At 35.4% G+C, this 11,987-nt stretch overlaps 1 protein-coding gene and 1 pseudogene across 1 annotated transcript; one reads left to right on the top strand and one right to left on the bottom strand.

The window, feature by feature from the left end:
- Nucleotides 1-496: 496 nt before the first annotated feature.
- Nucleotides 497-3,016, bottom strand: LOC120173895 (annotated as a pseudogene).
- A 6,839-nt stretch (nt 3,017-9,855) lies between these two features.
- Nucleotides 9,856-11,643, top strand: LOC120171719 (LRR receptor-like serine/threonine-protein kinase FLS2). The gene is given in 3 exon segments (XM_039179377.1): nt 9,856-10,466; nt 10,468-10,836; nt 10,838-11,643. Coding segments are annotated over 3 exon segments (1,713 nt in total). The 5' UTR covers nt 9,856-9,861; the 3' UTR covers nt 11,577-11,643.
- Nucleotides 11,644-11,987: the final 344 nt, after the last annotated feature.

Genomic DNA, 11,987 nt, shown 5'->3' with positions numbered 1-11,987 from the left:
AGTAAAATAAACCATCAGTTTGTCGGACAGCTACCCAACATGCTGGTGAGTGCGTTGGACAGCCTGCTCTAGGTCAGTTGAAGATGCCCTGACATGTGGTGATGATGCAACGCGAGATGTGGGTTGCCTCGTGTTTCTTTCCTTTGGCTTCCTTGTAGCCCAGCAACATAGGTATTTTTGCTTTGTTGAGTCCAGCAATGCCCGGCAAAATCTCATCAAACATTTCTTCTCGAACTTTCTTTTTTCGGCATAAAGTAGTGATGAGATTTGGGGATACCAAGGCACTTGCCTGTCGCTTTAGGCATAGATGAGCCTGTTCCACGATAATCTTCCCTATATCGATGGTTCGTCCGGTGATGATAGAGTGCAGCAAAAGCATCCGCTGGCATGATACAGTTGTATTGTGGGAGGTTGGCATAAGTTTGTGCTTCATGAAATGGTTCCACAGTTTGACATGGGGGAGCAGTCGATCCCTATCTATGGTCTTTCGTTTCAGTTACTGACCGTTCCACTGAGTACCGGGAAGACACAAGTCTTCCAGGATGCCTTGGTAAGTTTCATGGTCGGCCTCTTGGGCAAAGCTCGCATGGTCGGCCTCTTGGTAAGTTACTGCCCATTTTACCATCTCGCAGGGGCTTGTGGTAGTAATTCATATTTCCTATATACAGGCTTTTATCTCCAAGCTTCTTTGCTTCCTTAATCACAGGGTCTACCCGGACAAAAGTATCATCGTCACACTTCATAATGTATTTTGCAGCAATTGTACGTACCTGTGAACAATTAGATACCATATAAAGGTAGACCCTTTAAAAATATTGAAATAGTTATATATACATGCATGATAAAATTTCAGCAAGCGGAAAAGTAGACAACATCAGATCGATCACTTACTCACTCACCCCATATTCACAGATGGCAACTGTTTTAAGTACAACTAGGTCATAGTTATCCATGTAAGAAACTATTACAATATCACCAAAATATTCTGCTTCCTTCTTCAGTTCCACGTTTATATCCTTTCTTCCATTCTGAAAAAGAAAAAATAGCGTAAATATATCAGGCGAAGGATTTTCCAAAAGAAAGAGCTGGTGCCTCCTCTATCTACCCTTACCAGCGCTACGAAAAAACGAGCAACTATTTTTGAAGACTTTATTAACTTATGCTGCATCCAGGACTTTCTCACAGCCATCCTCTCAGCAAAATGATTGCCAGCAGAAAGAATCCCGATAAAAAACTCTACATTCCCATCAGGAAGTGGAGGTGCCTTCCATTTACTCAACCTCTCAAGATGCTTTTGTGGAGCGAAACTTGGATGAGAAGTAGGCAAGGAAGCAGCAATTACAGAGTGAACATCAAGGTCACCCTTTAGAGACAGCCCGGTAGCATCCTCAAGTACAAATCCCTGAACATGTTATCAGAAATTTAAAGACATGTTCTATATGCATCAAATCAATAAGCCAATATAAGGAGATTACTAACAGTCCGATATGGAAAATGAGGTAACATGACGCCCATCGACATTGACATGGTAACCCTCCAATCCGGCACTCAATGTGAGAACAAATAACTTTCCCTCCACAAAAGGGTACGGCCAATCAAAAGCGACCTTATTTGTTCGGCCTATCAATCTTTTCAACCACCATGTAGCCTTTGATTCTTCCAAGCCATTGTCATCATCTCGAATCCATTTCTCGCACTTAACTTGTCCATCAACTGCCCCCCAAAAAGATATAATCAATCAGAAAATATATGTAGAATGGCTCATTTCAATAACTTGTAAACTACCCCTCCATAGCAAAGATCATAAAGCTACACCATAACCAACTTCACTACAGCTAACCACCGAAAATTATTACCAAAATCATTGACTCTTTTCAACCTACATTCTCCATTTATTTAGTCAGCATTCAAACAAAGGCACTAAAAATTACATATGAAAACCATTCAACAAAAAGGTAACCTGTTTCCTCATCAGCTCTAGACCTCCACCCTTCGCACCGCAATGCCGATCCCCACTGCATTCGATAACAAGTATTCTGCTCAATCACCGGATTCCCACTCCAATCCCCTTTCAACCTCGGATTGAAATGAAGAATGCGTGGCGGATCCTCGCCGTCGACCGTCTTCAACCCTTGCAGTTCCATCATAAACTGCGTTACCATCACTGACTCATCCCCGTCTTTTAACACTACGATCTTCGGGTCATCCTCTGCATGCGCCCAATGCGGCATTCCGACAACCGTAATGTGGGACCCTAATGTTAACCCGCAGGGGATGACCAAGACTCGGCCTCGGTTCACGAAATCCGACCCAGATAAAGAGATTGAATCGGGACATGATTCGGTCCGGTTTTTCATTTGATTTTGCAGTTCGGGTTGAGACTCCGATTTATTTTGAGCCGATTGGAGGTCGTCCCAGAGTTTCTTGCCGACCACGAAGGCGTGACGTGCGGTTTTGTGGAGCACCGAGAACTCGTCTTTATAATCGCTGCTGTCGAAAGAGCTTTCGTTGAAAAGAAGACCCGACACTTCCTTGAACTCCCACGTTCTCCGAGGCGGTGTCCGGCTTCCGGCTTGGCGGACGAATTTCGGGTCATCGTCCGGGCGAACAGGTGCCGATTTGTCAGTGAAATCCTCCTCGCTCTCGAGGAACAAAGGTCTGGGCAATGCGTAGGTGTAGAAACCCGCCGAACCGGTTTTGAAAACCAGCGGGATTTCGAAGCTCATGAACAGAATGTAGAGAAACAAAACCGCCATCAAGAACTTAACCAGCCTAAGTCGACTCAGCGACACTAACGAGTTAAATGTTGCTCTCTTCATCGTTTACTTCAAAACGAAAGCGTTGGTTTCCGTGGTTTGGGTTTATGGAAAAAGATGAAGAACTCAAACCCTAGATTTGATTCGAAGGGCAGAGAGTAAACCAAAAGGATTTGGAAAGCATTCAAAGAATGCATAAGCTAAGCTCTTCCAAAACACAAAAAGAAAAGGACTGAAAGAGCTTCAAATAATAGAAAAGGAATGTACGCTTTAATTTAAGTAATTTTAGTAACTATTTTTCGAGACAAAATATTCAAACTTTACGCCCCCACCCCCCAAAAAAAGCAAAATATTATAAATATTTCATTTTTTGAAATCGAAACTTTTTACACTTTTTAATATTAAAAGTAAATGATTTTCTATTTGATGCATCAATAATCATATTAAAATGTATAATCAATAGATTAATAAATAATTTAAGAATATTAGAAATAAATTTGTAAAAGCTTAAAACTGAGTTTTCAAAACGAGTCGTTTAGGTTACAAGGGTGATTCCATGCAGTGTAAGCCACGTTCTGAAAAGTGAAAACAGCGGTCTACGGCTACAGTGAACATGAAATATTAAGCGGCTAGAAATGATAATTAAATAGATACCATAGAATTTCTTTTTAATTGAATTAATTAATTAATTATCCATTGCAGCTTCACTTAAAAAAAAATAGTTTGTCTTTTTATTTACAATCTATTTCGTATTGTGATCTCTTTTGATCTTGTACAATAAATTATTATTCACTCAAATATATTGTTTTTTATAATTAAATATTAAAATCACATCCATTTTTATTCATTTATCTAAATAACGCTCTTCAATTAAAATTTAAAAAAAATACATGAATGAGTTAATACATTTTTATGTGTCAAAAATATAGAAAAAATGTGATTGATTGAATGCATTTTTGCACACATGACACAATCCTAAAAAATAGGATTGATAAATTATATATTAGTTTGGATTTTGAGCTATACACAATCAAAATCATATTGTCAAAATTTTAAAATAAATAAAAAGAAGTAACAAAGGGAAATTAAACGAATTTTATAAAAAAAAACATATATGTTATGTATCGAAGACTCATGGTAAATAAATAAGAGTTCGTGCTCGCACTTTATCAAAAATGTTTTTTTAATATCGTACTATATATAAAAATACGTCCAACCAGTCATATCTTTTATTTAAAAAAATCAATCAAAGAATGTCATTTTAATAAATAAGTGGATATAAATGTGGTTTTGATTTAATTATAAAAATAGTATATTTAAATAAAAATATGTATTTTTTATTCAATAGAGAGTTATTACATCTTCAAAACAAATGTAAAGAACTAAACTCACATAAAATATAATTACATAAAGATCTTTAGCATTCGATTAATTAATAGATCTTAATAAAAGAAATATCTTTAGTATTAAATTAATGAATATTTTAATCCATTAAAACTCAAAAAAAAATGCTAGTTGATATATCTGACATAAAAAAGAATTTAATTAATTAATAAAAAAATATAATTTGAGGGAGAACGTTAAGGAAATTGAAAGAGGGAAGGGTGGGTGGGTGGGGACGTCCGCATTGGTGTTTGGTGGGTGGAGTTTTAAATAGTTGGAAATGTCTTTTTCGCCATTTCCCTTTTTTATTTGAAATTTAAATGTCTCATACAAGTGCAAATTACGTTATAAACAAAAAGGAATGCTTGAATTTATATTTTTTAATAATATTATATGTTCTGTATTCTATAACTAATAAAATTGTAACACATAATAAAATATATTCTTTTTATATATTAAATTTAGTGTAATTTTTTTTAATTTTACATCTTTTCAGGATAATCGGATAAGGAAAAATTAAAGACTTTGATTAATTCATTATTTTTATATTTTTCAGTAAATATTTTCTCATTTCTACTGTTAATCTCAACCTTAATCTCCGTCCAACAATTCTGAAAATATGTAAAATTAAACGTTTTTATACTATGGAATTAGATATTAACTCCAAAAATAATACATTCAAATTCCAAATTATATATGAGAGGAAAAAATAGATGATCTAAAATAAAGCAAGAAAAGAGGGAGTTCTTAAATATTTGAAAATTTTAATCAATCGACCACTTCATTATATTAGAATGAGAACCAAACATTTTACTGTTTGGTGCAAATATTATATATATATATATATATCTCGACAATTACGACTAATTTGTTCACATATTTTACTTTTAAAAAAAAAGTTATTAAAATTATATTCTTCTAAAATTATTTGTCAAAATAATATGTATTTTACAAAGGCGAGTGTTGTCACTGTCGGTAAATGTTAAAATGTTTCATGATTTACATTTAAGGCACGATTGATTAACTTTACATTTAAAATTTAATTTTGGGAAGGTTTAGGTGGTCAAATGCGCCTTCCCACTGACATTCCAGCCCTTCATCTTCTATAAATCCCCTTCCGCCATGACAAAAAGCACAAATTTTAAATCAATTACATTGAATCGTTCGAATTTAATACAGATGGTAGTTTACATCTATTAGGATGAGAGCCTCTACCTTCTGGGTGGTGCAAACTTAATACAGATGGAGCCCAGAAGCTGGATGCGAAGTTGTGGGGATTTATGAAGGTTTGTTTGCGGCATGGGAGATGAGCAACAAGTCGATCATCATTGAAACGGATAGACAAGAAGTTTAGTCGTGGCTTGAGCAAAAGAAAAGATTATGGAAATGGTTTTATTAATAATTCTAGTGTGTATAATATGAGAAGGTAGGCTATCAATTTATATGAGTAATGAATGAGTAAAATTGCCTGATAACAGTTACCTACCTTAACTATTCTCACGGACCCCAAAAAAAGAAAATATCTCAAATTTATTTGCATAAATTACATACTTGAGTATGGATGACCATACTGAGGAACCAAAATGGCCTCCATTACCAATTTTCCAGGTAATATCTTGATTCCCTTAGTCCTGAAATAAGCATGCAACCTGGAAAGATAAGATATGTCATCTTGTGAATTCGAGCTCGATGAATGGAATTCGAACAGTGACGTGCGCGAACATCATCGTCGTGTTCATAACTTTTCTCCTCTATAATTTTATCTTGTTTTAGGAACTTTTTGAGAAATGGCAGCCGATATGTTTGTGGGAAGGGAAAGGTTTGCTACACTTCTATTAATGAGACAAACCGAGACTGTGATCCTTTGGCTTTCCGATGATCAGAACTTTTGGGAATAGATCGAGCAGGGGCCGACGCCTTTGGGCCCACACGGTCTTCAACAGGTATACTTATTATCACATACAACAGGGATAAAACAAATTCATTTACAATGCATTGCGTTAGATGATTGAACATCATATACCTTTCGTTCTTGTTTTGATGCAGCTTTATCTGGATATGGAGTTTGTAGTGATTTTCGGTAACCTGCAACAAGTTATCAAAATCATTATCGAGTGAGCTATTGACGCAGTGGCCGGGATGCCGCACTAAATTCATTGGCCTGCACTTCACGCAAAATTCACAAAGATTATATTTTTGAACAATTTTTACGAGGAGGAATGAAAGTTTTTTCTTTTAATGGGTATTGAACCACAACATTCGAGAGAAAAAAAGTGTATCAGCTGAAAAATTTTAACCACATACTCTAGGTATTGTTGACCTAAGACTATATTAAAGAAAGTCTAAGATAAATTCACTAAAAGGCTAAGACTAAAAGTTTATATAAATTAAATTATTATCATCATACTATAAAAGTATTATGATATAGATTTACATATCTGTCATTTTTATTTTTAGAAGAATATAATGATAAATCTATTATTATAGTTTTTTTTAAAGAAATTTGAAGGGTTCTAGACTAGGCCTGTGGAGTTTGTGGTATTTTGTGTGAAACAGATATCATATTCACGTTTAAGAGGTAAAAAATGAGTGAATTGAAAGTTTTGTGGTCTAGCGATCGTCGGTGGTGACCGGATGACAATAAATGGTGAGTGGCAATCGGTGACGGGAGACTTCGATCGAATTTATGAGTTAAATTGATATTTTATCTAAAGTTCAAATTTTAACCACATACTCTAGGTATTGTTGACCTAAGACTATATTAAAGAAAGTCTAAGATTAATAAAAACAAAAAAGTCTAAGATAAATTCACTAAAAGGCTAAGACTAAAAGTTTATATAAATTAAATTATTATCATCATACTATAAATGTATTATGATATAAATTTAAATTATGATATAAATTTAGATTTTTGTTATCTTTATTTTTAGAAGAATATAATGATAAATCTATTATTATAGTTTATTTTTAAAGAAATCTGAAGGGTTCTAGACATGCTTGTAGAGTTTGTAGTATTTTGTGTGTAAAACATATAGCATATTCACGTTTAAGAGGTAAAAAATGAGTGAATTGAAAGTTTTGTGGTCTAGCGATCGTCGTTGGTGACCAGACAATAATCAATGGTGAGTGACAATTGGTGACGGAAGACTTCGATCGAATTTATGAGTCAAATTGATATTTTATATAAAGTTTAAGGATCTAATTGATATTTTATCTAAATTTCAAGGGTCAAATTAGTATTTTATCTAAAATTTAAGGTCAAATTAGTATTTTATCTAACGTTTAGGGTTAAATTAATATAATGTCTAAAAATTAGGGGTCAAGCTAAAATTTTAACATTTTTATTAATGTGTCATGTCATCTAGGAGTGTTCAAAAAATCTGATCCGATCCATTAATTTATTTGAAGATTCGCATATCCGGTCCGATTTTAATTTTCGGATATTCCGGATTGGATATCCGAGACAAAAATCAGATAATCATATTAAATACGAGTCGGTTAAAAATTAATCTCGGAGTGTCTGAAAATCCGATAAGAATGGGCTTTTAGAATATTTTACTTGGGCCCAACTATCCCAACCAGCCATCCCACCCCTAACTTGAAATACACAGCCTTGGGGATTGCCTTACAGACTGTATAATTGAATTCCCAATGTTTAACGAGTCCAGAGTCCAGAGTCCACCCCGCACACTATTCTTTGCCTTCCCTTGCCTTGAGCCAGCCAATCCGATTTATATTTGAGAACACTGAACTGCTAGTGCTCAATACTCAAACCCCATGCATCAATGAAAATACTTTGTTAATAACATAAAATCGATGATGGTAATTAATAAAGAGGAAAAATGTATGATGGAGAGAGGTTAACAAGCGTCACTTCATAACGCGGCTTGCTCAAGGATTCTTACTTCTGTATGTTATTTATAGGAGACGGCTAAGGTTTTAGTTTATTCAACTTTTATTTTTAATACACATATACGCAGGGGTTATGGGAATTGGGAACCTAGGTTAGTAGCTATTTGTGTATAAATTACAGGCGAAAGGTCGCCCCCCACACCCCTCTTTGTTGTCAATTGATCTGCTGCTTACTAGTGGATTTTTGTTTGAAGGACAAGACCGTTCTGTTAGGTTAGCTAGGTTGACAAAAGAAGAGTACATTTACTAATTAGTACAGTCCGTTGTTGCAATGAATAATAGTAAAACATCAAAGGATATTCAATTTTGTAACTTGTTATGTTTTAACATATAATAGAGATACAGAATAATATGTTATATGAAATCATAAAATATTAGATTTAAATCTAATATTTTTGGCAAACTAAAATTTATATTCTGACTCAGATATCTAAATATCCGATACGAAAATTCAGATATCGGGATTTTTTAGATCGCATACGGATCGTAATTTTAATGATCAGAATTTTCAGATATCCAAAATTTCGGATCGGATAATATCCGGTGTTCGAAAATGCACACCCCTAAATTGTCATCAAACTAACATGAGTTAAAGTTTAGTGATCAAACTAAAACATATCAAAAATAAAAATGATCAAAACGTAACTTTTTTAAAACCAATAACTAAAATAAGACAAAGCAAAACAAGGTAAACCACCAGTGTAGTTTACTCTTTTCTTAACCATTTACATTTTGGTTTGAATAGAATGTATATGACGGTATTCTTATTATTTATTTATTTATCATAAGAAAAAAGAGAGTGGTTTGTGTAGAGATCAAATATTAAATTAAAAATAACCAAAATTTTATTTTTTTTATATATATATAAAAAATATGTTTATTATTATATGGTCTTAATTATAGCACAAGCTTCACAAACTCCAGGTTTGAGTGTGGATTACATTGTCCTTTCCGTCGTCCCAGTCTGTGCATTCTTCTCGCTGTTGTGATCTGTAACATTGTTGGCTTTGAAAACATGGACCAATGGAGCAAGAGCAAAAATATCTTTGAGGAATTGCACTTTGTTTCTTTCCTTGCCATATATTCTTTTTTAACAAAATAGAAAACCAGCTTGTCTCTTTACCTAAATCTCGCAAGCAGCCATACCCAATGGGTGATAGCTATGAATTCCCCAATTTTCGTCTGTATTTGTTTAAATTATTTAAATCATATAAGAATTTGAAATTTTATAAATTATTTAAATTATATAAGAATTTGAAATTTTAAAAAATTACAATGATTCCCAATATACATCAGTTTTATAAGTTCAAAGACCTTGAATATTTAAATCTTATTTGGACTGCTTAATTGCTTTAGAAAAAGCTTCTAAAGTGTAAGATCCTTCTTGTAATCTCCAAAGAAAGAATCATTTAAGCAGGTGATGAGCTTTGCATCATGTAGTTTGGTGAACTGGATTGGTCAGTAGTTTGCAACGACAGTTCACATTTCGGACTTCCAGATTCTTAAGCAGACAAAATTACTAAAAAGGAACAGGAAGGGTGGTTTACTAATTTTTTAATCATTTGAAAATTAAATGAGAATGTTAGTTTATTAGAATAATTTATTTAGCAAATCTGTCAGCTAGATTACCTCACTTTAACTTCAATCAAAGGACATCATGATCTAAACACATGCTTTTTTTTAGCATAAAGTAATGACAAAAGATATGGCAAAATCAATGTCCTGGACCAACTCTTGTTTCTTAATTTCAAGCTCACTTTCTTCTTTCGCTTGCACTGATCACAGTGAGAAAGGCAGGATGGGCTGCCAAATGTTATGGCTGCATCTAGCATTGACTATGATGGCAGCAGCTACAAGCATTGTCCAAGGGTGCGACCCTGGTGACCTTAAAGGACTCGCCAGTTTCAGGGGCGGAATCCATATGGACACTTCGGGTAGGCTAGCGAAATGGGCCGGTCATAGTTGTTGCAGGTGGCAGGGTGTTGCCTGCAACAATCGAACCGGTCGAGTCACTGAAGTTCATCTCCCGGGGTTCATTTCGACTACCGATTTCGTGTTTCAATCTCAGATGGAAGGTTGGTTGTCCCCATCGATCACACTCCTCGCATCTCTTGAAGTTCTCGATCTCGGAGGACTCGTAGGCCTTTCAGGAAGAATTCCCACATCGATCGGTCGTCTCAAGAACCTCAAAAAGCTCTATCTTTATGGGAACAAGCTGAGGGGACCGGTGCCAGACAGCATTGGTAAGCTTTTGAAACTCGAAGAACTTCACCTGCATGAGAATAGATTATCTGGATATCTTCCTCCTGGCATTGGTTTTCTTAAAAATCTTCATGCTTTGCTTCTTCATTCAAATAGATTCACTGGTAGTATCCCTGCTTCATTCTCCAACTTGACAAATCTCATGCATTTGGACAAATTATGGCCAAATGCCAATGCTTGGGTTTTTAAGGCTACAAAACAATCAAATAAGTGGGAAAATACCGCCCAACTTCGGATATCTGGTTTCCCTCCAAAGGGTTTCTCTTGAAAACAACAAGCTCCAAGGAGCAATTCCTTCTAGTTTGGGTGATCTACAAGGTTTGACAGAGTTGTATCTCGGCGGCAACGAGTTGTCCGGTGTTGTACCAAAGTCGATCGGCCGACTTTCCCGTCTCATACTGTTGAGCCTTTCTTGTAACTCGATTCAAGGACCATTGCCTGATGAAATGTCTGCTCTCCAGAATCTGCAGACACTGGACCTTTCTTTCAACAGCTTGAATCTAAGCTCCATTCCAAGGTGGGTAGTCTCTTTCGAGAATCTTCTTAGCAGGAAGCGGAATCAAAGGCCAAATACCGGACTCGTTGAGATCCACACCAAGTCCGATACAGGAACTGGACTTATCGTCTAATTATCTCACCGATGGGATACCAGCATGGATGGGAAGCCTCACTCAACTCTATTCATTGAATCTTTCAAGGAACCATCTCAGTTCAAGTTTTCCGGCTTCGGTTGCCGACCTCGAGGTGTTAGAGGTTTTAGACCTTCACTCGAACAATCTAACAGGATCATTGGAACATGTTTTCAAGATAGAAACCAGTTTTCCTGGTGGTTCACTGACCTATATTGACCAATCCGATAATAGCTTCACAAGTACAATCGAGCAAATTGGCGTAGGAACATTGGAAAGACTTGAATATCTTAATCTATCACATAATTTACAAGAGGGTCGATTGCCAACTTCAGTGGAGAAATTGAAGGCATTGAAATGCTTGGATTTGAGCTTCAACAAGTTGGGTTTCGGCTTGGTGGAGGCCTTGGCAAATCTAAGCCATTTGAAGACGTTGAAGCTACAGAGAAACCGTTTTACTGGTAAAATACCAGTCGAGTTTTTGAACCTCAAAAACCTCAAGGATTTGGACTTATCGGACAATCTTTTGGTAGGGGAAATCCCTTCCGGAAAACCACTTAGTGACTTTCCTCAGAGTTGTTTCACCGGAAACAGAGGTTTATGTGGGAAGCCGCTTTCTCCCTGCAAATCCTGAAGTAGGTTTTTCCCCACAATTTGTTGTATTGTTTGAGAACATTTATGTATTGGCATGCTTCTCAGCTGTAAATGGATTTCACATTTTGTTTTCGGTATGAAGCTAAAAAAGCAAAGCATGAACATCATAACATGACAATAGAACCAAAAATTATTACAAAATCTAATATATTGGATTTCGATATCTTCCGGACAGTTACAATCCCTTGACATGATTATTGACTAATCCACATGAACTGTTAGAGTTAAAATCTATCATTTGACAATCATATCCATTTAATTTGTCAACTTACAAATAATCATCATCACTCTAAGCTTAACATCAGCACTGAAGTCATGTTCATCTATTTCCTTCACAAAATTGTTGTCTGCAATTTTCCGCCCAAACCAAAACACCACCATGATCTCATTC

The sequence above is a fragment of the Hibiscus syriacus genome, unplaced genomic scaffold (genome assembly GCF_006381635.1).
Source record: "Hibiscus syriacus cultivar Baekdansim isolate YM2019G1 unplaced genomic scaffold, ASM638163v2 tig00003041_pilon, whole genome shotgun sequence".
NCBI classification, from domain to species: Eukaryota; Viridiplantae; Streptophyta; class Magnoliopsida; order Malvales; family Malvaceae; genus Hibiscus; species Hibiscus syriacus.
Note: the sequence above shows the minus strand (reverse complement) of the source record. Positions and strands in the feature narration are given on the sequence as shown.